This window comes from Bombina bombina, chromosome 2, assembly GCF_027579735.1.
Source record: "Bombina bombina isolate aBomBom1 chromosome 2, aBomBom1.pri, whole genome shotgun sequence".
Taxonomy (NCBI): Eukaryota; Metazoa; Chordata; class Amphibia; order Anura; family Bombinatoridae; genus Bombina; species Bombina bombina.
In genome coordinates this window covers 230716177-230743648 of record NC_069500.1, presented here as the reverse complement: position 1 = coordinate 230743648, position 27472 = coordinate 230716177, and the positions used below count along the sequence as shown (strand labels likewise).

Genomic DNA, 27472 nt, shown 5'->3' with positions numbered 1-27472 from the left:
AGTAGCTAGGCCAAACGGAGTTATGAACTGGAAGTGCTGGTCCAGAAAGGCAAACCTCAGGAACTGAAAATGTTCCCTGTGAATCGGGACGTGAGGTTATGTATCCTTCAGGTCTATTGTGGTTATAAACTATCCTTCCTGAACCAGAGGAAGGATTGACCGTATTGTCTCCATCTTGAAAGAGGGAACACTCAGAAACTTGTTAAGGCACTTTAGGTCCAGAATTCGACGAAAAGTTCCCTCCTTTGGAACCATGAAAAGGTTTGAATAAAACCCGAAACTGCTTTCTGCTGTAGGTATGGGACAATTACTCCTAGAGAGGAGAGATCCCGTATGCAACCTAAGAAGTCAGCCCTCTTTTCTGGTCTTGTAGACAGACTGGAGAGTAGAAATCTGACCCTGGGCAGATGAGACTTGAATCCTATCCTGTATCCTTGAGATACAACCTCCAGGACCCAAGGATCCCGTACATCCTAGAAGCAAGCATCTGAAAAAAGAGACAGTCTGCCCCCTACTCAATCCAAATCCCGGATTGGGGGCCGCCCCTTCATGCCGATTTGTTCTTGGCGGGCTTCTTAGTCTGGACTGAGCTGGCTTCCAAGTACTCTTGGGCTGCTCAGACTTGGATGAGGATTGCTGTCATTGTGATTTGTCAGCACGAAAGGAACGAAAATTAGGCAATTGCCATCCTTTAGGCCTATTGTTCTTATCCTGCGGTAGGAAGACACCTTTCCCTCCGGTAACCGTAGAAATAATGGAGTCTAGTGCTGGACCTAATAAAATCTTCCTCTTGAAAGGAAGAGAAAGGAGTCTGGATTTAGAAGTCATATCCGCAGACCAAGACTTCAACAAGAGAGTCCGGCGGGCTAGAACCGCAAAGCCAGAAGCCTTTGCATTTATGAGAATAATCTGCATATTCGCTTCACAGATGGAGGAGTTAGCAATTCTCAGTGCCTTAATTTTCTCCTGAATATCCTTGAGGGGAGTCTCCACCTCAATAAGCTCCAACAGTGTCACACCAGTAGGTAGCGGCTCAAGCAACTGTGGCTACAGCTGCCGCCGGTTGAAATAAAAATATTTCTATCATACAAAAAATCAGTGCGCCAAAAAGGAGTAAAAAATATATATGATAATAATCTCAAATGAGGTGAATAATATTGGATCAGGTGCCAAATTATGACATGACCTAAAAACAATACAAACTATTATGGCAATAATATCATTAAAATGTGAATGATGCCAATAGATGTAAAAAAAATAAGCTATACAGGTGGTATAAACTTAACAACAAACCAAAAAGTGCTGGTGATTTTAAACCAATGTGACAAAGATATGATGTCAACACACAAAAAAAAAAAAACGTCAACAGAAAAAAAAAACAAAAAAAAAACATGAAAATGAAAACAAACCCCACCACTGGGTAAAAAGGTGATGAATATAAACAGGACAGTTCTTATAGTCCAAAATCCAAGTCCTATACCAAGGATCTGGTGGCAAGCTGCTTCTTCAGGAATCTTGTTGGTGTCCCAAGATGATGAAATCTGCAGATATGAATGATAAAAAAAGAGAAGGCGCCACCATAGTGCACAATCAGATATGTATAAAACGCCAATAGACACAAGTAAGACCATACTTACAAGATAGAGGACACTTGAGAAGTGTCACAACCGCCTCCTGGACTGTTAAGAGTCGTCCAGCTAACTCCCATTAGCACTCTCCTGGCTGTCGTCCCCGTATGGAGACCGGCGAACCCCTGGGGTTTAGAACTGCACCAGCGTCTGGCGTCCACAGCAGGCTTACTCTCGTTCTGGTCCGTCGTCCTCTAGTAGCATAAACTAAACTACTCGGGATACAAATGTATCAAAGGAGGAAGTAAAAATAAATAGTTTGTGGCAAATAAGTCTTATAAAAAGTAAAAAGACTTTATTAAAAAGCACAACGTTTCTCGGTCTCTCCTGACCGTTTAATCAGGTGCAATCTACAAAATAATCTTTACCACGAACTTATATTGCCGAATTCTCTGCGTCTGCTAAAAGGGACTGCGCATGCGTGGAGGTGTAACAACCGTGCAGAGCTTCCATTGGTAAATCGAGAACCAATAGTATGAGCGTAAATGCTCCGGCCTCTAAATATATGAGAATTTAAGTTGTTAAAATACAAAAATAAAAACCCTGTATGTTAAAATATCTTCCTCAGAAAGGTTTCCATTTTCTTATCCATAGGCTCTCTAAAAGAAGAACAATCCTCTAGAGGGATAGTAGTACATTTAGCCAGCGTAGAAATAGCACCATCCACCTTAGGGATGGAGCCCCACAAATCTAATTGAGAGTCAGGGTCTGGGAATTATTTTTTAAAAGTAGACAAGGGGAAAAAGAACTTCCTATTCTTTCCCATTCGTTACTAATAATGTTCGCCATCTTAACTGGCACAGGAAAAGTCAGAGGGACTATCCTGTCTTCATAAACCCTGTCTAATTTAGGGATCTTAGGTTCCTCAGGGAGTGTAGCCTCTGGAACCTCTAGCGTAGACAGAACTTCCTTTAATAAAAAACGCAGATGCTTAATTTTAAATCTAAAGGAGGGTTCCTTCGGCTAAGGAGGTTTAGAAACTGAAGTCTCTGACTCAGAAAGTTCACCCTCTGAAGCTACAGAGGTTAACTCATCCTCTGATAGCTGGGACATAGTAACTAAATCCGACAAATATTTAGATTACTCTAGGTCAGGAGAACTATGTTTAACCTTTTTCTTGCGTTTGTTAGAGTGAGGTAAGGCACTCAGGGCTGCAGACACCGCTGATTGTAACTGCACGGTAAAGTCCACCTGAAAAAACCTCCTCCAGATGGAGGATTAGTTGAGCTGCGGGGAACTGCATGTGGAGCAGGTAATGTAGAAAGAGTAGTAATCTCTCGGGACCCAGATTACTGAGCAGGCGGGCAAACCCTCTGATGTGGTATCAGAGTCCTCCATAGCTAAAATACATTCCCAGAAGGACAGACAAAAAGTAAACGCTTTTATTAAAATAACGGCACTTTTATAATCCCAATGGCTAAGGCACTCACCACCTCCTAGACCCAGACAGCTAACAGTGAGAACGCTCTCCTTAGCAGTGATGTCTGCAGCAGGATCAAAGGGAATGAGAAGACTGCACCCGGTCACGTGGAGTATAGGACAGGACTTCCCCTGCTATGAAAAAGGCGCTAAGCTATTATGAGCTACGCAACGCTCAAAACCGAAAGTGAAACCTGTTTGTTCCAAGCCAAAAGCACACAGTCTATGAGCTCAAAAACTCTCACATTAAGCAGTTATAAAAAAACCCCTATCTGTTCAAATAATCTCCCTGAAGGAGATATTAACCCTTGATCCTATCGAGGCATAAAGGAGCCACACTGTGACCGTGCATAGCAAAAGTGTAAATAAATGGTTTTACCTCCAGGATCTATGCTGTTCCAACAGGCATAGTCTGCAGCAATGCTTCCGACATGGACTTTTCAGTCAGATATTATAGGGCAAGGATGCCCTATGCAGGTGCATTTTAGTACAATGAGAACAGAAGTTGCCGAAGAGGAATCCAGAAGGAACGGCAGCACTTTTAAATATAAAGATATGGATAGGTCCTGTAGGAACAGAAAGAGAGACACCACATACAGCATTATCCCCTGCACAAAAAAATACACAGAATACGAAGATAACCCAGACGGGTGGCTACTCACAAAGGCAAAGGCACAAATGCAGTGCCAAACAAAGCAGGCCGGGACTCAAAAGTCGCCCAACAGACTCGATTCCCGTACACGGGACAGGTCACGTGATGGTGTCTCACCAATCCAGAGATGGAAACCTCAAGACGTCCTTAGTGCTAGCACAAATCAGCAACCCACAAAAGCGACAGAAGGTGTGGAGAACAGGAGGCTCGCCTTCTGTGTGTTATCAGCAATTAACACAATTAGTGAAAAGAATAATTCGTAGAGTGAGTATGATTAAAAAGTGTCTATTTTATTAAAACACATAAAAACAACAACGCGTTTCTCGGTCCAAGACATGGACTTGAGTGTGTAACAGCAAGCAGTGAAACTCGTCAACACTGATTGCTCAGGAGCTGTCAGGCCAGTCTCTCCAGACTCTAACTTTCATCAATACTCTCACTGAGAGGTTGACATGATTACTTAAAACTCCAGTCCTTTCTTGAAGGGAATATACCCATTACAAGATAATCCAAAATCTTCTGCCACTTCTCTGCCACCTCCTAGAGTGATGAAAGGGCAAAGAATGACTGGGGACAGGGGAAGTGGGAAGGATATTTAAGCCTTTGGCTGGGGTGTCTTTGCATCCTCCTGGTGGCCAGGTGGTTGATTTCCCAACAGTAAGGAATGAAGTTGTGGACTCTCCCTGCCTTATGGAAGAAAATTGCATGCTCTATCTGAATCATAAAATTAAAAAAATTGGTTTAGTATCCCTTTAAATCTCACATGAAATTGAATTGGGAAAATATAAACACCTTCCTCATATAAATTACATATGTCTTGACTCGGGACTTGACTTAGACTTATTTGTCTTGACTCAGGACTTGACTTGGGACTTGCCTGTCTTGACTCAGGACTTGACTTGGGACTTAAATACAAAGGGGCTGATTTATTAAAGGGACAGTCAACACCAGAATTTTTGTTGTTTAAAAAGAAAGATAATCCCTTTATTACCCATTCCCCAGTTTTGCACAACCAACACAGTTATATTAATATACTTTTTACCTCCCTAATTATCTTGTATCTAAGCTTCTGCTGACTGCCCCTTATTTCAGTTCTTTTGAAAGACATGCAGTTTAGCCAATCAGTGCTCAGTCCTAGGTCACTTTACGTGCATGAGCTCAATGTCATCTATATGAAACATGTGAACTAATGCCCTCTAGTGGTCAAAATGTATTCAGATTAGAGGCAGTCTTCAAGGTCTAAGAAATTAGCATATGAACCTCCTAGTTTTAGCTTTCAACTAAGAATACCAAGAGAACAAAGCAAAATTGGTGATAAAAGTAAATTGGGAAGTTGTTTAAAATTGCATGCCCTATTTAAATCATGAAAGATTTTTTTGGACTTGACTGCCCCTTTAAGTCATGGATGCTGCTATTTCCACGCAAGCCTTTTGGCTTGCCGGAGACAGGACTTAAGAAGCAGCAGTCTTAAGATACTAACAGGATGATTGACACCCCCTGCTCACGGCCGATTGGCCACGAATGTGCAGGGGGCGGCATTGTACATGCATTTCACCAGCTACAGTGAATCATGTCCGCCCGACATTTGATAAATCGGCCCCAAAGACTCGAGACTTACTTGTGACTTGCAAAACCAATGACTTGGTCCCACCTCTGATATATAAACATACATATACATATTTAGACATGTGTATGAATGTATCTCTTTGTTAAAGCCCTTTGCCTGCCTTTTTTTCACCTGAGATCTCATATCTTTGAGCCCTAATAACTTTTTATTAAAACATTTTATATTAATTTAATTAGATATTGTTATGAGTGCAACTGTACTTTTAAATGCAATTTCGATATATTTTGTGCAACCTTTTAGTCGAGTGTAACAGTTAACCAGAGCTCTGAAGTTGCAATATCCCGATGCTCGTTAAACTCAATTGTGCTCAAACTAACGTGTTTACTTTCAACCTGCAATATGCTCACTACAATAGCTGCGATAAACCCCTTTTCGTTTGTGCACAACAGTTAGCATACCACTCGTAATCTAGCCCATAAGAGCAGGCCAGCTAAGGCCATGGAAATCAGGCTTTGCTCTGCACATGACATAAACGATATAGGGCTAGATTACAAGGGGAGTGCTAATTCTCCGTTTATGGCACACAATAAATAACCAGCCATTACAAGTGGCTGGTTATAGCTCTCAGAAAATTAACCAGAGATCAGATCTCTGGTTAATTTTCCAAAAGTGCCCCAAATTTAAAGGGACACTGAACCCAATTTTTGTCTTTTGTGATTCAGATAGAGCATGAAATTGTAAGCAACTTTCTAATTTACTCCAATTATCAAATTTTCTTATTCTCTTGGTATCTTTATTTGAAATGCAAGAATGCAAGTTTAGATGCCGGCCCATTTTTGGTGAACAACCTGGGTTGTCCTTGCTGATTGGTGGATAAATTCATCTACCAATAAAAAAGTGCTGTCCAGAGTTCTTAACAAAAAAAAAGCTTAGATGCCTTCTTTTTCAAATAAAGATAGCAAGAGAACAAAGAAAAATTGATAATAGAAGTAAATTAGAAAGTTGCTTAAAATTGCATGCTCTATCTGAATCGCGAAAGAAAATTTTTTGGGTTCAGTGTCCCTTTAAGGGACAGTATACACTCATTTTCATATAACTGCATGTAATAGACACTACTATAAAGAATAAGATGCACAGATACTGATATAAAAATCCAGTATAAAATGGTTTAAAAACATACTTAGAAGCTTTCAGTTTAGCTCTGTTGAAAAGGCAGTTGGAAAGCCCACTGCAAGTGGGAAATAAGACACTCCCCACCCCCTTCTTTTGCATATGAAAAGACCCTTTACACAAACAGGAGCAAGCTGGAGAAGGTAGCTGACGGTATTCAAATAAAACTTTGGGGCTTGGTTAGGAGTCTGAAAATCAGTGCAATGTTATTTAAAAATAAGCAAAATTATACATTTTTTTAAAAAACAAACTTTATGGGCTTTATAAATAGATCATCTACAAAACATTTATGCAAAGAAAAAATGAGTGTATAATGGCCCTTTAAGAATCAAGCACTACCCAGGGTGCTAAGCCAAAAAGGGGCCATCTCCTAAGCTTACATTCCTGCTTTTCCAAATAAAGACACCAAGAGAACGAATTAAAACTTATAATAGGAGTAAACAAGAAAGTTGCTTAAAATTGCATGTTCTATCTGAATCATGATAAAAAAAATGTTTGGTTTCATATCTCTTAAGTGTGGAGTATATTGACAACCCAACAGGAGGAGGCTAAGGGACTAGCCTCCGTGACACCTGTGGCAGGCTTGTGACTAACTCCTTCACTGGGAGTAATTGTGTAAATTCTAATTACGATTAAATAAATATGAAATAGATAAAGGATATATATAAAAAGTCAGTTTAGGGACTATCTTCACAATCTTCAATGTGAATAAGGTCAGTGACATTGCTCGAATAGGTCGATAAGGACTCCCTGAGTGACTTAAGACTGATATATATATTTTTAAAATGTTATGTTATTTTATTAAACAAATTGTACTTTTACCAAGTGTACCAGTATTCACTTTTACAGCTAACCCAGTGGCTAATATTGAGTATAGAGCTGTATTCTAGCTCCAGGAAGTGTGAGTATAAGTCTATTCCATACCGCTTTGATAAGTGAGTTTTACGGTTTCACACTATATCTATTTCCCTTTGAGATTTATATGTTGGGAGAAAATCCACAGCCTGACAGCGTTATAAATTCAGGACTGTCGTATACATGAGCTTATGTTAGCTCTAAAAAGTGTGAGTACGTCTCTTTCTATATTTCACCAATATAAGTTTTGATGGTATTACACTATATTTGATTATTTTTAAGATTCACTTTGACCACATTGAAGATTCTAAAAATATTAATTAATGTACAGGCTTTTGTCGTCACTGACCTTATTCACATTGAAGATTATGAAGATAATCCCTAAACTGACTTTTTATACATAGCCTATCACATTTATTTTATTATTATTATTGTGTGTGATTGTTTTTGTTTTTTATTTCTGGTAACTTCTAATTACTCCAATCTCCCCTCTGGTCTCTCAGTAGCAGCTCTCTGAGGAGGGAAATTGAGATCAAATCAGTCTGAGAAACACTATCCAGGAAGCATCTGGAGCATCTCAATTCTTCACTTTCCTCCTGGGTGGCAAAGATAAGACTAGCATACCAGAGAGGTGGGAGGAATTAAAGTGATTGTAAACTTTAATGAATTAAAGCCCGGTATCAAATAATAACCCTAAAAACAGGGACATTATAATTCATTAAAAGTTTACAAAGACGCTTATTTTTAAAAATACTTACCTTTGCGTTATGGTAATATAATGCGAACCTCCTACATTCATTTAGCAGATCGATGACAAATCTGGCTTCCTCCAATGGTTGTGTGCCCCCTTTGGTGTCCAGCTTGTGGGGCACGCAACGATTGGAGGAAGCCAGATTCGTCATTGATATGCTAATGAAAGCAGGAGATGTGGGCGAAGGGTCAGCGTTATGTTTACCATAACACAAAGTTAAGCCTTTAAAAAATGAAGCGTCTTTGTAAACTTTAATGAATTAAAGTGCCCCTGTTTTTAAGATTCTTATTTGATACTGGGCTTTAATTAGTTAAAGTTTACAATCACTTTAAGTATTCTAGGAGTTTTGGGAATCTTTGCCTCCTCCTAGTGGCCAGGAGTTGAATCCCAGGAGTAATGACTCTTGAACTCTTTTTTCACTTTATGAAAGTAAATAAGTTTTAGCTAGTATATATAAGTCAATTTAACTGAAAAGCTGAGCTCACTGACTTAAAGGGACACTGAAGCCAAATTTTTTCTTTCATGATTCAGATAGAGCATGACATTTTAAGCAACTTTCTATTTTACTCCTATTATGAAATTGTCTTTATTCTCTTGGTATCTTTATTTGAAATGCAAGAATGTACGTTTAGATGCCGGACCATTTTTTGGTGAACAACCTGGGTTGTCCATGCTGATTGGTGGATAAATTCACCCACCAATAAAAAGTGCTATCCAGAGTACTGAACCAAGAAAAAAAGCTTAGATGCCTTATTTTTCAAATAAAGATAGCAAGAGAACGAGGACAAATTGATAATAGGAGTAAATTAGAGAGTTGCTTAAAATTGCATGCTCTATCTGAATCACAAAAGAAAAAATTTGGGTTCAGTGTCCCTTTAAATTCCAAATTGAGGGTCAAATATATAAATTTTCAAAGGAATGTTTTATCTCAAGGGATTTGCAAATAGCAATAGATCACCATACAACTCATAAGAAAGAAGACCACCATCAGTAAATAAAATAACTCTTCATAAACAGTGAAGAATAAAATATTTATTTAAATATAGTTGTTTTTCATTTATTCTGTTAGTTTCCATGCTTATTGAGCTAGATTAATGCATACGTACAGGGTACTATCCCATTTGATTATACATATATATCTGTTTGATAATTATAGCAAATAGATGCATAATAAATATAAAATTATGAAAATGAACCCAATGTAATTTAATGCCACAGAACTCACCAGCCTTTAAGACAAATATCAGGTCATCAAATTCTTGTAATTCTTCATCAGCAACTAATGAGCCATTACTGTAACCTCCTGGTGTAGTGAAGGCACCATTTTGAGGTCCTTGTTTTATACGTTGGCTACCTGGCCTATCCCAATCAGCTGAAATCTGAAAGAAAAACAGTGTGACGGAGGGTCTGTACCTCAGAAGGGTCTAAATACGTAAGACACTTGAAGTAATGTGATATTTGCAGCCATCTCTATTTGACAAGCGATTTTATTTCAGTAGCAATATAAGTGTGTACAAATCAATGTAGCCTTCAAGGGATATTCCGGTCAAAATTTAAATGCACATAGATGAATTACATCTTTAAATAGATACATATTTGTAATATATTTGTATATGTATTGGCAAAAATGGTTCTAGGAAAAAGTCACTGTTTTAGTGTTAACATTTTACTCTGCAGATGCATGTGAAGCATAGCTAGATATTGTCAGTGCACAAGCATTTTAAATACTGCTGCTGCTCAGAGTGTCAGTGGGGCTTGTATCATGTTAGCAATTAACAAATTGAGTCATTACCAGATGGTGCACGGTGCATACTTAAATACACTTTTGAAACAGCTATAACTTTTTATTAGAAGCATTTTTGCTAAAGCATGTATATTACAAAAATGCTTCTATTCAAACTGAAATGCATCCACATGGATTCCAATTTTGGCTGGAATTTCCCTTTAATAAAGGAAATAGGGCAACATATTTTAAGACTAATACAAGCTAAAATGGTAATAAGTAACATATATGTACTTTATTTTGCCTTCCATAAATGTGGTCTTCAGCAATCCAAAACATCAAGCAAATACCCAAAATCAAACATTGCTTGTGCTCAAACCCAGAAGATTTAGAAAGTAAGGATAAGGTTAGAGCTTACCATTAGTAATATTAACATAACTTTAAAATAAGCATCCTATAAGCATCAGAATTATTCTGCATGTTCTCTTCTTCCTGTTTGAGTATAGAAGCAAATAGACAGATAGGCATTCGGGATGAAGATGCCTCACTCTTGGAATATTACTATTTATATCAAAGCACCCAGTTCAGTCCCTTTTTTATGCTATTTTTAAAAACTATGAAACTTGCGTATCTAACTCCTGTTGCCACATATTTTTTGAGTGACATTTTTATATTTTTGCTTACCACTGGAAAAATGTCTGTAGATGTCTGTAGCTACTAATAGACAGACAGTGAGAAAGAGATAGGATCTAAGTATATTTTAGTAATTACCTCTTCCATTGCGCTGATAAGGTTCTGGGTGGACTTGTTTATCTCAGCCCCAGCTGGGGGCATTCCACTACTGGGTGTAAAAAATGCAGAGCCTGGGCTTCTTTGGCCATCCATTTCTATGCTATAACTGGCTTTTACTGGACAACATAGTTGGTTATGAAGGATAAAATAAACCACAAAAACATACGGCCCTAAAAGAAAGAAAAACTATATTCAATTAGTTTTTTAAAAAAATATTTTAATGCAAAAAAAACTAGTTAATTAAATGTTAATTTGAATTCAAAATCAAATATTGTATGTCATCACAGCAGGTTTAACCTAATTACAGCAAAAACCAAATGACAGATACAGTAATAAAGGAAGATAATGTGCACAGATACACAGAAATAGTATAAAAAAGTAATTACTATGAAGTAGAAAGAAAGAACGAACTAACGAAAATTCTGAATTGTGTAGTTTTATAATACTAGGAAACCTGACCAGAACAAAAATAAGATGATGATAATTTATGATTGTAGTTATGTTTATTATATATAACTCTGCACTCCTCTGATATATATTTATGAGAAGTTTCATTTAAAGCAGGCAAATATGGTTTTCAATTTTGTAATAAATATAACATACTTATATTGTAATTATTGTTTAGTGCAAGCAAAGTTATTGTCAGTGCAAACAGCTTATTATTTATATGGCTGCACCTCACTGACGAAGCCCACACTAGCCTGAAAACACACGGTCTGGGGTTTTGCTGTTTCTCTCGTTCACAGAGGGATTGACTCTTATTTTGGGACTAGACTAGACTGTACCGTTAAGGCAAGATCAGACTGAAATACTACAGGAAAGTTCTCTGTGAAAAGCACATGTTGAGTAAAAAGAGGCTACTCGTAGTGTGGTAACTAGCCCATAGAACAAGCTATTATGCAAATGTTCGTTCGCAGGTTGAGTGCTTCTCTTTTTTTGTATAAGCTTATTATATGTATGTATTTGATGTCATAATCTTGAATAAAGAAAAATAATTCAGTCATCACTGTATAAACATATGTCATGGGAGGCCAGACAAAGTTTATTTCATTTTCTGTTGAATTATTCTTGTTTGTAAAATCATTTTTATCATGGTGGTATAGTGATATATTTACTTTAATGTTTTACATTTATTATGTATGTCTTCAAATGTCATAATTATATCCCGATTATCTACTTTTCTATTTTGTCAACAGATGATCTGTTTTTAGTCGCCAATGTCTGCTGTTTTTGAATAAACAATGGTTTAAAGGGAGATAAAATACTAAATAATTTTAGAGATAATGATTGCTGGATAATAAGTAGGTGCATTTTTAAAAACACTCACCTGGATCACAAGTTTGCGTTCGTGTTTTAACGCTGAAAAAAATGGCTATTTTAGCATTAAAACAGCACTGCAGCCATTACAAGTCTTGTTGGTACAGCTGTACCGCAAACCTTTTAGCCTGTACCGCAACATCAGTCCCGCACCACGTAAAAATGACGTTTTTTTTATGGGACTTCCATAGCGCTGCCATTTACAAATTTTGTGGTCAGGATAAAAGCTTGCGTTACAGCCTATACCGACAAGTCCATTTGGCAATCTAAAAGCAGTAGTTATGATTAGTTTTACGCTACAAAACTTGTACATAAAACTCAAAACTAAAGTGTTACAAAGTGCACTGAACGCCCATAAACTAACTATTAACCCCTAAACGAGGCCCTCCCCGCCAACCACAAATATTATATCAAAATTTATTAACCCCTAATCTGCCGCTCCCAACATCGCGCCAGTAAAAATAATTATTAACCCCTATTCCACCGCTCCCCGATATCGTCACCACTATCGTAAAGTTATTAACCCCTAAAGCGCCACCCTCCTGCATCGCAAACTCTATTTAAATATATTAAACCCTAATCTGCCGTACCGCCACTCATCGACCCCACTGTACTAACGTTATTAAGCCCTACACCACCGCCACTATAATAAAACTATTAACCCCTAAACCGCAAGCCCCCCACAACAAAATATACTAAAGTAAACTATTAATCCCTAAACCGAAAGCCCCCACATTGCATAAACTAAATTAAAATAGTAACCCCTAAACCTAACGTCCCCCTAACTTTATATTAAAATTACAATTTCCCAACCTAAAATTAAATTAAAACTTACCTGTCAAATGAAAAGAACTAAGTTTAAATGGACACTGTACCCAAAAAAATTCTTTCGTGATTCAGATTGAGCATGAAATTTTAAGCAACTTTCTAATTTACTCCTATTATCAAATGTTCTTCATTCTCTTGGTATCTTTATTTAAAATGCAAGAATCTAAGTTTAGATGCCGCCCATTTTTGGTGAACAACCTGGGTTGTCCTTGCTGATTGGTGGATAAATTCATCCACCAATAAAAAAGTGCTGTCCAGAGTACTGAAACCAAAAAAAAGCTTAGATGCCTTCTTTTTCAAATAATGATAGCAAGAGAATGAAGAAAATTTTATAATAGGAGTAAATTAGAAAGTTGCTTAAAATTGCATGCTCTTTTTGAATTACAAAATAAAAAAATTGGGTACAGTGTCCCTTTAAAACTAACAATTAAACTAATATAATTATTAAACTAAAATTAAACTAACTACCAATTAAATAAAACTAAACTACACATTAAAAAAATCCTAACACTACTATAAAAATTACAAACTATCTAATTACAAAAAATAACAAACACTAAATTAAGAAAAATTAACAAACAAAATAATCCAAAATAAAAAAGAATTACACCTAATCTAATAGCGCTATAAAAATAAAAAGCCCACCCAAAATAAAAAAACCCTAGTCTACAATAAACTACGAATAGCCCTTAAAAGGGCCTTTTGTTGGGCATTGCTTCAAAGACATCAGCTCTTTTCCCCTGAAAAAAAAAGACCCCCCCCAACAGTAAACCCACCCAAACCAACCCCCCAAAATAAGGATGGACCCGCTCCGCGCCGCCGGGATCAAGATAGAAGATTGCCGTCTGGATGAAGGATAGAAGAGGCCGTCTGGATGAAGACTTTTTGCCGCCTGGATGTAGACTTTTTGCCGCCTGGATGAAGACTTTGCCGGTTGGATGAAGATAGAAGAGGCCACCTGGATGAAGACTTCTCGCCGCCTGGATGAAGATCGTACAAGCGGGACTTCAAAAACTGTAAGTGGATCGTTGGCGGTTAGTGTTAGGGGTTTTTTTAAGGTTTTTTTTGGGTGTTTTTTTTTTTAGATTAGGGTTTTGGCAGGCAAAAGAGCTAATGCCCTTTTAAGGGCAATGTCCATACAAATGCCCTTTTCAGGGCAATGGGTAGATTAGGTTTTTTAGACAGTTTTTTTTTATTTTGTGGGTTTGGGAGGGGTGGGGGTTTGTAATGATAGTGGGTCTTTGTAATTTTTTTTCAGGTAAAAGAGCTTTTTAACTTAGGGCAATGCCCTACAAAAGGCCCATTTTAAGGGCTATTGGTAGTATATTCTAGAATAGTTTTTTTTTATTTTGGGGGTGTTTTTTTAAAATGGGTTTTATAATAGGAATAATTTTTTATTATTTTTGATAATTTGTTTTTTATTTTGTGTAATGTAATTTTTTCGTTTTGGGGTGGGTTTTTATTTTTAGATTAGGGCTTGGGCAGCAAAAGAGCTAAATGCCCTTTTAAGGACAATGTCCATACAAATGCCCTTTCAGGGCAATGGGTAGATTAGGTTTTTTAGACAGTTTTTTTTTTATTTGTGGGTTTTGGGAGGGGTGGGGGTTTGTAATGTTAGTGGGTCTTTGTAATTTTTTTTCAGGTAAAAGACTTTTTAACTTAGGGCAATGCCCTACAAAAGGCCTTTTAAGGGCTATTGGTAGTATATTCTAGAATAGTTTTTTTTTATTTTGGGGTGTTTTTTTAAAATGGGTTTTTATAATAGGAATAATTTTATTATTTTTGATAATTTGTTTGTTATTTTGTGTAATGTAATTTTTTTGTTTTGGGGTGGGTTTTTATTTTTAGATTAGGGCTTGGGCAGCAAAAGAGATAATGCCTTTTAAGGGCAATGCCCATACAAATGCCCTTTTCAGGGCAATGGGTAGATTAGGTTTTACTTTATTTTATTTTGTGGTTTTGGTTGTGGGGATTTGTATACTGTTAGGGGTGTTTTGTTTTGTTTTGTAGCAAAAGAGCTATTAACTTTAGGGCAATGCCCCTAAATAAGGCCATTTTAAGGGCCCCCAAAAACATAATTTAGTAAGAACTTACCTGATAAATTCATTCTTTCATATTAACAAGAGTCCATGAGCTAGTGACGGTATGGGATATACATTCCTACCAGGAGGGGCAAAGTTTTCCCAAACCTTAAAATGCCTATAAATACACCCCTCACCACACCCACAAATCAGTTTAACGAATAGCAAGAAGTGGGGTGATAAGAAAAAAAGTGCGAAGCATATAAAATAAGGAATTGGATAATTGTGCTTTATACAAAAAAATCATAACCACCACAAAAAAAGGGTGGGCCTCATGGACTCTTGTTAATATGAAAGAAATGAATTTATCAGGTAAGTTCTTACATAAATTATGTTTTCTTTCATATTAACAAGAGTCCATGAGCTAGTGAGTATGGGATAATGACTACCCAAGAATGTGGATCTTTCCACACAAGAGTCACTAGAGAGGGAGGGATAAAAATAAAGACAGCCAATTCCTGCTGAAATAATCCAACCCCAAAATAAAGTTTAACAAAAAACATAAGCAGAAGATTCAAACTGAAACCGCTGCCCTGAAGAACTTTTCTACCAAAATGCTTCAGGAAGAAGAAAATACATCAAAATGGTAGAATTTAGTAAAAGTATGCAAAGAGGACCAAGTTGCTGCTTTGCAGATTGGTCAACCGAAGCATCATTCCTAACGCCCAGGAAGTAGATACTGACCCCTAGTAGAATGAGCTGTAATTCTCTGAAGGCGGAATTTTACCCGACTCAACATAGGCAAGTGAATTAAAGATTTCAACCAAGATGCCAAAGAAATGGCAGAAGCTTTCTGGCCTTTCCTAGAACCGGAAAAGATAACAAATAGACTAGAAGTCTTACAGAAAGATTTCGTAGCTTCAACATAATATTTCAAAGCTCTAACAACATCCCAAAGAATGCAACGATTTCTCTTAGAATTCTTAGGATTAGGACATAATGAAGGAACCACAATTTCCTCTACTAATGTTGTTGGAATCACAACTTTAGGTAAAAATTCAAAAGAAGTTCGCAACACCGCCTTACCCTGATGAAGAATCAGAAAAGGAGACTCACAAAAAAGAGCAGATAATTCAGAAACTCTTCTGGCAGAAGAGATGGCCAAAAGGAACAAAACTTTCAAGAAAAGTAATTTAATATCCAATGAATGCATAGGTTCAAATGGAGGAGCTTGAAGAGCCCCCAGAACCAAATTCAAACTCCAAGGAGGAGAAATTGACTTAATGACAGGCTTTATACGAACCAAAGCTTGTACAAAACAATGAATATCAGGAAGAATAGCAATCTTTCTGTGAAAAAGAACAGAAAGAGCAGAGATTTGACCTTTCAAGGAACTTGCGGACAAACCCTTATCTAAACCATCCTGAAGAATTGTAATATTCTCGGTATTCTAAAGAATGCCAAGAAAAAAGATGAGAAAGACACCAAGAAATATAAGTCTTCCAGACTCTATAAATATATCTCTCTGGATACAGATTTACGAGCCTGTAACATAGTATTAATCACAGAGTCAGAGAAACCTCTTTGACCAAGAATCAAGCGTTCAATCTCCATACCTTTAAATTTAAGGATTTCAGATCCTGATGGAAAAAAGGACCTTGAGACAAAAGGTCTGGTCTATAACGGAAGAGTCCACGGTGGCAAGAGGCCATCCGGACAAGATCCGCATACCAAAACCTGTGAGGCCATGCCGGAGCTACCAGCAGAACAAACGAGCATTCCTTCAGAATCTTGGAGATTACTCTTGGAAGAAGAACTAGAGGCGGAAAGATATAGGCAGGATGATACTTCCAAGGAAGTGAAAATGCATCCACTGCCTCCGCCTGAGGATCCCGGGATCTGGACAGATACCTGGGAAGTTTCTTGTTTAGATGAGAAGCCATCAGATCTATTTCTGGAAGTTCCCACATTTGAACAATCTGAAGAAATACCTCTGGGTGTGAAGAGACCATTCGCCCCGGATGCAACGTTTGGCGACTGAGATAATCCGCTTTCCAATTGTCCATACCTGGGATATAAACCGCAGAGATTAGACAGGAGCTGGATTCCGCCCAAACCAAAATTCGAGATACTTCTTTCATAGCCAGAGGACTGTGAGTCCCTCCTTGATGATTGATGTATGCCACAGTTGTGACATTGTCTTATCTGAAAACAATGAACAACTCTCTCTTCAGAAGAGGCCAAGACTGAAGAGCTCTGAAAATTGCACGAGAGTTCCAAATTGATCGGAAATCTCACCTCCTGAGATTCCCAAACCCCTTGTGCCGTCAGATACCCCCACACAGCTCCCCAACCTGTAAGACTTGTATCTGATGAGATTATAGTCCAGGTCGGAAGAACAAGAAGCCCCCTGAACTGAACGATGGTGATCTGTTCCACCATGACAGAGAGTGTTCGTAAATCGGGTTTAAAGATATTAATTGAGATATCTTTGAGTAATCCCTGCACCATTTGTTCAGCATACAGAGCTGAAGAGGTCGCATGTGAAAACGAGCAAAGGAGATCGCATCTGATGCGGCAGTCCTAAGACCCAACATTTCCATGCATAAGGCTACCAAAGGGAATGATTGTGACTGAAGGTATTTGACAAGCTGATATCAATGTTAAACTTCTCTTGTCTGACAAGGACAGAGTCATAGACACTGAATTTATCTAGAAACCTAAAAAGGTTACCCTTGTCTGAGGAATCAATGAACTGATTGGTAAATTGATCCTCCAACCATGAACTTGAAGAAACAACACAAGTCGATTCGTATGAGATTCTTCGAAAATGAGAAGACTGAGCAAGTACCCGAGATATCGATCCAAATAAGGGAAATACCAAAACCCTATTCTCTGATTACAGAAAGAAGGGCACCGAGAACCTTTGAAAAAAATTCTTGGAACTGAGGGCTAGGCCAAACAGTAGAGCCACAAAACTGGTAATGCTTGTCTAAAAAGAGAATCTCAGACACTAAAAGTGATCTGGATGAATCGGAATATGCAGATACACATCCTGTAAATCTATTGTAGACATATAATGCCCTTGCTAAACAAAAGGGCAGGATAGTCCTATAGTAACCAACTTGAATGTTGGTATCCTAACATAACGATTCAATAATGATAGATCCAGAACTGGTCTGAAGGAATTGACCTTCTTTGGTACAATGAAGAGATAAAATAAAACCCCAGCCCCTGTTCCAGAAACTGGAACTGGCATAAATATACTCCAGCCAACTCTAGATCTGAAAAACACATTTCAGAAATGCTGAGACTTGCTGTGTCGACTGGGACACGGGAAAGAAAGAATCTCTTAGCCGGAGGCCTTAACTTGAAGCCAATTCTGTACCTTTCTGAAACAATGTTTCTGAAACCAGAGATTAAGAACGGAATTGATCCAAATTTCTTTGAAGAAAACGTAATCTGCCCCATACCAGCTGAGCTGGAATAAGGGCCGCACCTTCATAGGTACTTAGGAGCTGGCTATAGGTTTCTATAAGGCTTGGATATATTCCAAACTGGAAATAGTTTCCAAACTGATACCGCTCCTGAGGATGAAGGATCAGGCTTTTGTTCCTTGTTTTGTGAGGAAAGGAACGAAATGATTATTTACCCTGGAAAGAAAGGGAAAGCAAAGTTGACTTAGAAGACATGTCAGCATTCCAAGTTTAATCCATAAAGCTTTTCTAGCTAAAATAGCTAGAGACATATACCTGACATCAACTCTAATGATATCAAAAGATGGGTATCACCAATAAAATTATTAGCATGTTATAGAATAATAATAATGCTATAAAATTATGATCATGTTACTTGTTGCGCTAAAGCTTCTAACCAAAAAGTTGAAGCTGCAGCAACATCCGCTAAAAATATAGCAGGTCTAAGAAGATTACCTGAACATAAGTAAGCTTTTCTTAGAAAGGATTCAATTTTCCTATCTAAAGGATCCTTAAATGAAGTACTATCTGCCATAGGAATAGTAGTACAATTAGCAGGAGTAGAGACAGCCCCATAACCTTAGGGATTTTTGTCCCAAAAAACTCTAATCTGTCAGATGGCACAGGATATAATTTGCTTTAAACGTCTAGAAGGAGTAAAATAATTACCCAAATTATTCCATTCCCTGGAAATTACTTCAGAAATAGCATCAGGGAGATAAAACACTTCTGGAATAACTACAGGGAGATTTAAAAACCTTATTTAAACGTTTACATTTAGTATCAAGAGGACCAGAATCCTCTATTTCTAATGCAAATAACACTCTTTAAGTAAAGAACGAAAAATTCCATCTTGAACAAATACAAAGATTTATCAGCATCAACCTCTGAGACAGAAACCTCCTGAACCAGAAGAACCATTATCAGTATCAGAATGATGATGTTCATTTAAAAATTCATCTGAAAAAAAGAGAAGTTTTAAAAGACTTTTATGTATACTAGAAGGAGAAATAACAGACATAGCCTTCTTAATGGATTTAAAAATAAAATCTCTTATGTTATCATGGAACACTCTGAAAATTAGATGTTGACGGACAGCAACAGGTAATGTAACAGTACTAAAGGAAATTTTATCTGCATTAATAAGTTTGACATGACATGCAATACAAATAACAGCTGGAGAAACAGATACCAAAAGTTTATAGCAGACTTAGCTTGGTAGCTCCAGCACTGTGCAGTGATTTTCCTGTAGTATCTTCTGACCAGTTGCAACGTGGAACATCTTGCAATATGTAAAAGAAAAAAACAACAAATAAAGCAAAATTGATCAAATTCCTTAAATGGACAGTTTCAGGAATGGGAAAAAAATGCCAGTGAACAAGCTTCTAGCAACCAGAAGCAATAAATAATGAGACTTAAATAATGTGGAGACAAAAATGACGCCCATATTTTTTAGCGCCAAAAAAAGACGCCCACATTATTTGGCGCCCTAAATGCTTTTGGCGCCTAAAAATGACGCCACATCCGGAACGCCGACATCTTTGACGCAAAATAACGTCAAAAAATGACGCAACTTCCGGCGACACGTATGACGCCGGAAACGGAAAAGAATTTTTGCGCCAAAAAAGTCCTGCGCCAGAATGACGCAATAAAATGAAGCATTTTCAGCCCCCGTGAGCCTAACAGCCCACAGGGGAAAAAAGTCAAATTTTGAGGTAAGAAAAAATATGTAATTCAATGCATAATCCCCAAATATGAAACTGACTGTCTGAAATAAGGAAAGTTGAACATTCTGAGTCAAGGCAAATAAATGTTTGAATACATTTATTTAGAACTTTATAAATAAAGTGCCCAACCATAGCTTAGAGTGTCACAGAAAATAAGACTTACTTACCCCAGGACACTCATCTACATGTTTGTAGAAAGCCAAACCAGTACTGAAACGAGAATCAGTAGAGGAAATGGTAAATATAAGAGTATATCGTCGATCTGAAAAGGGAGGTAAGAGATGAATCTCTACGACCGATAACAGAGAACCTTATGAAATAGACCCCCGTAGAAGGAGATCACTGCATTCAATAGGCAATACTCTCTTCACATCCCTCTGACATTCACTGCACGCTGAGAGGAAAAACCGGGCTCCAACTTGCTGCGGAGCGCATATCAACGTAGAATCTAGCACAAACTTACTTCACCACTCCCTTGGAGGCAAAGTTTGTAAAACTGATTTGTGGGTGTGGTGAGGGGTTGTATTTATAGGATTTTAAGGTTTGGGAAAACTTTGCCCCTCCTGGTAGGAATGTATATCCCATACGTCACTAGCTCTGGACTCTTGTTAATTACATGAAAGAAATGCCCTTTTAAGGGCCCTTGGTAGTTTATTATATATTAGGTTTTTTTTTATTTTTGGGGTGTTTTTTTTAAAAGGGTATACTCAGAATAGGAATACTTTTTATTGTTTGTATAATTTTGTTTGTTAATTTTTTGTAATAGTAGTTTTTTAATTTTTTTTAATTTTAGTGTTTTTTTATTTTTTTTAATATTTTTAGTAATGTAGATTTAGTGTAAGGGCAGCTTAGGTTTTATTTGACAGGTAAGTTTGTATTTATTTTTACTAGGTAGTAAGTAAATAGTTATTAACTATTTAATAACTAGTCTACTTAGTTAAAATAAATACAAACTGTTAACTTTAGGGGGTGTTAGGGTTAGGGTTACGGTTAGGTCTTAGGGGTTAATATAGTTTAATTTAGGTTGTTACGATGTGGGAGACTGGCAGTTTAGGAAGAGTAATAGGTTTATTTAGTGGTAGGTGATGTGGGGTTGATACCTTTATTTAGTGGCAGTGATGTTGGGGAGCGGCAGAATAGGGGTTTAATAACTTTAATATAGTGGCGGCGATGTTGGGGTATGGCAGAATAGGGGTTAATAACTTTAATATAGTGGCACAGCGATATCGAGAGCGGCAGATTAGGGGATAATAAGTTTATTTAGGTGGCGGCGATATCGGGAGCGGCAGATTGGGAGTTAATAACTGTAGGTAGGTGGAGGGCCATGTCGGGGCAGAAGATTAGGGGTGTTTAGACTCAGGGTTTATGTTAGGGTGTTAGGTTTAAACGTAACTTTTATTTTCCCCATAGACATCAATGGGGCTCATTCCGCGATCACAGGTGTTAGGCTTTTTTTCTGACCCGCTCTCCCCATTTGATGTCTATGGGGGAAGCGTGCACGAGCACGTCAAAGCTGCGCTTGTATTTTGTGTGGTATGGAGCTCAATGCAACCATATCGCACGCACAAGCCGGCTGTTTTTAAAACTTGTAATGGCTGCGCTATAGGAGGTTAAATAACGCAACTTTGTTGCGTTTGTTAAATTTCCCTATAGCGCGCATAACTTGTAATCTAGCTGAATATAAATTAAGAAATTGAAGCTATAATTGGTAAAGTCTCCTTAAAGCAATGGGGTGTTGCCGTGTTGTAACCTAGGTTTCCGTTTTAAAAGCCACATCTTATCCCTCTGCTAATGCCAAATAAGGACAATTATAAATGAGTCACTAGAGCTCTATTCACAAAGAGATAAATTGCAGGTGAATAGTAGATTATTTTAATTCTTTAATTAACTATGCATTATCTCTTTTTGTAATGTCCCTTCTCTTATCTTAGGGGACTTCAACATACCCGTTGATAATCCTAACATGCCTCCTGCCTCTAAACTTCTATCTCTTACCACCTCTTTTGGCCTGTCCCAGTGGACAACATCCCCAACCCACTGTGAAGTCAACTCCATAGACTTGGTCTTCACTCATCTCTGTGCCGTTTCCCAACTTCTTTAACTTCCCCTTTCCTCTCTCTGACACCATCTACTACTTTCTCTCTTACTCGACCTGCTACATCTTGCAAGCCCCCAAAAAAACTGCTAACTTTACAGGAATTCTCTGACATTTCATCCCTCTCCTTCCCAAACCTTGTGGCTTTACAGTATAATTCGGCACTAAAATCAAGACTTGACAAAGCTTGCACCCTCCCACTGTTCGCCATACATCAATCACTCGACGGCAACCGTGGCACACCAAACAGACCAGATATCTTCAGCGATGTTCATGGGCTGCTGAACGGCAGTGGAAGAAATCACACACCTGTGCTGATTTCAAGGCATTATAAATTCAACCTTAAGTCCTACAACTCTGCGCTCAACCTGGCCAAACAAGTCTATTTCTCCTCCCTTATGTCACCTCATGCATCCATCCACAGAAAGCTGTTCCTCAACCTTAACTCCCCTTCTACGTCCGTCTGCACCCCTGCCCCACTACCAACCCTTACTGCATCAGATTATTGCTGATCACAATAGAAAACAAAATTGACACAATTAGAAAGCTATCTGCACCTCACACCCCTCAAACCCAGCACTCCTAGCCACTCCTTCTGTTAACAAAGCTCTATGCCTACTTCCCTCCTGTAACAGAGAAATAAGTCTCTCTACTCCTATCTTTGGCTCACCTCACAACCTGCCCACTTGACCCTATTCCTTCACAACTTCTTCCCCTCTCTCTCTGCTTCACTAACTTTTTCCCTTACTCATCTCTTTAACCAATCTCTCACCGCTGGAACATTTCCTGACACATTCAAGCATGTGTCAATCATACCTATTCTATCCTCTGCCCCTTTCTAACTATCAACCGGTCTCCTTACTTCCCTTTGCTTCAATATTATTGGAAACGACTGGTCTATAATCGGATAACTCAATTTTTCACAACTAAACTCTTTAGTTGATCCACTACAATCTGGTTTCCACCCTAAACACTCAACAGAAACCGCTCTTACTAAAGTATACAAATGACCTGTTATCAGCTAAAGAAAGAAGGCCACTATCCTTACTATTCTTCTTGACCTGTCTGCTGCTTTTGACACAGTCGACCATCCTCACCTCTTAAAAATACTACATTCATTTAGCATCCGAGACACAGCCCTCTCCTGGTTTGCCTCATATCTCTCAAACCGTTTGTTTTCAGTTTCCTTTAACAGAGCAAGACTGTGGCTTGGGTCCCCTTGCTTTTCTTCTCTCTATACATTCCTCCCTTGGAAAACATATAGCCTCCTTTGGATTCCAGTACCAAACTTATATGCTGGTGATACCCCAAATCTATCTTTCCTCTCCTTTTCCTCTATACTCAACCAGATTTCCAACTGCCTCACTGCAATTTACTCTTGGATGTCTTCACACTACCTCCAACTCAATCTGTCCAAAACTGAGCTACTTCTTATTCCCCCCTCTTCGAGACATCAACACCTGACATTTCTCTGACGGTTGGTGACTCTATTCTCAACACCTCACCCCAGGTCCGCTGTCATGGATCACACTTGAATTAAAAACTCACATTCAACCCACATATACAAGCGCTTACCAAAATCCTGCCACTCACACCTACGCAACATTTCTAGAATTTGTCCCTTCCTTACTCAAAAAACTTCAAAAATACTAATTCATTCCTTTATTTTGTCATGCATTGATTATTGCAATCTTCTTCTAAATGGCCCTTCCAAAACACTGCCTCTATTCCCTCCAATCTATTATTAACCTTAACTTACAAAGCAGCTCAACAGTCTAACTCCACAACCATATTTCCTCTCTCATCATGAAATATTCCCCATCCCGTAATCTTCAATCAACCTCTGACTTACGACTCTCCACTCCTGTTATCCTAAGTCCCACTCCCAATCTCCAAGACTTCTCACGTGCTGCTCCTATCCTCTGGAACTCTCCTACCCCCGCTCCATAAGACTGTCTCCTACCTTGTATAGCTTCAGAAGCTCCTTGAAAACCCACCTATTCAGAGAGGCTTACCATCTCTCCTCTATCTCTATCCTAGCAAAACTAATACGTGAACTGCCTGACTCACTGCTGCAACTACAACTGATGTGACAAGCTACCCCAACCTTATGTCTCTGCACCCTTAACCTGTAGACTGTGAGCTCTCCGGAGCAGGGCCCTCTTCCTACTGTACTAGATTTGTTTAGTTTTGATATGTTGTATTTTATCACAAATCTTGTTCATTGTATTACCCCATTAACATTGATACCCAGCACTACGGAATGTTGGCGGTGCTATATGAATAAATGATATAATAATAATCAAGGGCCAAACCTAGTAAGCATCTCCTGCAAGAAGAGCTGAGTTAGCCTTGCACAATGCATACAATTCACCTGTATTTCTCCCTATTTTAGGTGAATTGTACACAGCATTAACTATGCATTGTGCAGGGCTAACTTAGCTCTTCTTGCAGGAGGTACTCATTGGGTTTGGCCCTTCATAATGCATAGTTAATGGAAGGAATTGAAATGTTTCAATTCACCTGCTATTCACCACTTAAAGGCCCAATAGTCTAGTAAAAAATTACACTTTCATGATTCAAATAGAGCATGCAATTTTAAGCAACTTTCTAATTTACTCCTATTGTACATTTTTCTTCATTCTCTTGGTATCTTTATTTTAAAAAGCAGGAATGTAAGCTTAGGAGCCGGCCTCATTTTTGGTCCAGCACACCTGAGTAGTACTTGCTGATTGGTGCCTATATGTAGTCACCACCATCAGAAATCACTACCCAGGTGATGAACCAAAAATGGTCCGGCTCCTAAGCCTACATTCTTGCTATTTCAAATTAAGATACCAAAAGAACGAAGAAAAAATTGATAATAGTAGTAAATTACAAAGTTGCTTAAAATTTAAAATGCTCTATCTGAATCATGAAAGTTTAATTTTGCATAGTAGACTATCCCTTTAAAGAATAAAGCTGCGGGTTAAAAGTTGGGTTTCATGGTGGTTTGTACATTTGTGGAGCAGACAATATTTATTCTTGAGTGTGAGCTATATCAACATTATAAAAAACAGTATATTTTCTTCTATTGATAATTAAACATTTATATTACAATCTTAAAATTGTTTTTCTGTCCCTTTTTAAGCCAAGAAAACCTCATATAACTGGAATTATTACAACATGTCTTCTTTAAATCTTTAAAAACAAATATGGAACATGCCCCAGGCATGTGTGACTATTTGCCCTATGTATGCAATGTATAAGAATATAGGTACTTTTCCATGAAACAAGAACAAATCTAAAGGTGTGGGGGATTACCTGTAAACTAGTACTTATAAAAAACATCAGCGATTTCTTATTATGCAAGAATATTTGATATAATTGGTTTACAGAATACTGTAAAACTGTAAACCCTGATTTCCAATTTACTTCTGTTTTCAATTTTTCTTCAATCTCTTGGTATTCTTTATTAACTACTGGGAGCTAGCGGAACACATCGGTAAGCCAAAGACAAGAGGCATATGTGTGCAGTCACCAATCAGCAACTTGTTCCCAGCTCCTGAGCCTACCTATGTATTTTATTTTCAACAAAGGATACCAAGAGAATGAAGCAAATTAGATATTAGAAATAAACTGGAAAGTTTGTTTAAAAGAATATGCTCTATCTGAACCATGAAATTAAATTTTTGGGTTTTATGTCCCTTTAAATTAAGGCTTAGGAAACAGCGTATATACAGCTGAGAAACTCATCACTGTTTTATACCTTTGTTTTTAATAAATCATTTTATCTTGATATACACTTGCTGTTGTATATCTATTTTGAGTGTTTACTACACGGAAGAGAGATAGATATCCTGGTTCCAGTTCTCATGTTGGCATCAGACTACTATGAGGTTCCAGCCTGGGTATCAAGTACCTGGAGGTGCTTTAGATGTATGCGTGTACCTACTTTTGAATTATTGGCTTTATTAGACTGTACTAGGCCATGTGGCCGCCCTTGTGTTCTTCTGTTTTACAAGATAACCCCTCAAGATGTTGGCCCAACGTCTCGCTACAAGATGCTGCTTGGGTACTACTGGAAACTGTTTTTGGTCATTTAAGACTTTTTGGTGGTCATTCCATATTTTATTTTGAAGGGATGATGTGATGCCATCTAGGGCATTTTAAGGCGATTAACCATATTGATGCTATTTCCTGTTTAAGGTATTAATTACCATTGTTATAATTTTATTAATATTTAATATGTGTTGGAGGGCAACACATATAATATTTAAAGTAATATAATTAATAAAAAAAACATCTGCCTATTATGTTCAGTATATTCTTCTTTATTTTAGTGGTTTGTCCTTTACGGAAATTTTTTAAAAAGAGGTTTAATTTAAACCTTTACTTGATAATTTAAGGAAACCTTGTATAAGGTGCTGAAGTATCACAATATAATTTTAACTGACCTTTTAAATAATTTCCAAGTTTAACAGGGTTAGATAGAGGTAAATATATTTAGAAAGAGATTTATGTAATGTTATTAAATTATTTGGATTGTGAACCGTCCTTAGATATTTTTAGTATTCTTTTTTTCTATTTACTTACAGCTAAAGAGAAACGTGGAGGTGTATTATGTACTATTCTCAGCAAAGGCATTTGCTTGAGGCATGCTGGTTAAAATGATCATTTGTTATGATATAACTTGGTAACAGGTATAACAACTATCAGCAGTTATCATCAGATTCAAATTTTGCATTTAATTACCTGCAGTAGTAATGTTCACAGTGATCATTTAGACATTTTAATTTCTTCCCTTTCTTCTCCCAAAGTTGAAAAAAAAAAAATTCTTTTTACATATACAAGATATAAGTAGGGTTGGTTACGCTGCAGAAAATAAATTGTGAAGGGAGAGGGAGGGCACACTACACTACAGAAAAAAGGGGAAATTTGTGAGGAGGAGGTGGGGGCCCTACACTATAGAAAACATGGCAGATGCCAGTACTTAAGAGGGCTGCCACTAGTGGGGGGAGTGTTAGCTGTTTGTGAGAGATCAGGGAGGTGGGGATTCCTACACTGAAGAAAAATAAATAATAAAAATAATAATAACAATTAAAAAAGCCCTAAACTGCACACTTGCCAGACTATCTGCCAGTACCTAAGATGGTGGTGAAGAGTGTGCGTGGGGGAGATGTTTAGGAGTGATCAGGGAGATGGGAGGTGTCAGGTGGGAGGGTAATCCTATATTTACAATTCTTTATCCTTACTACTTAACCAATTAAGCTTTTTACTGGAATTCAAAAGTGTGGTGCGCAGCAGTAGTAAGCAGTCTTCATATTACCGAAAAGTGATGGCCAAGCCTTGCATGTCTGCTATTTATAAACAAAGGGGATCCCAGAGAAGCTTTTACAACCATTTATGTCATGACTGTACAAGCGGTATGTAAATAATTTCAGTGAGAAACTCAAAGATTGTGAAAAGTAA

The 27472-nt window shown here is 37.7% G+C and overlaps 1 protein-coding gene across 1 annotated transcript in view; it reads right to left on the bottom strand.

The window, feature by feature from the left end:
* ADGRV1 (adhesion G protein-coupled receptor V1) overlaps nt 1-27472 on the bottom strand; it is a 1190013-nt gene that overhangs the window by 39399 nt on the left and 1123142 nt on the right. Inside the window, 2 exon segments of the mRNA XM_053699719.1 lie at nt 9268-9421; nt 10537-10743. Of these exon segments, the coding sequence (XP_053555694.1) occupies nt 9268-9421; nt 10537-10743 (361 nt within the window).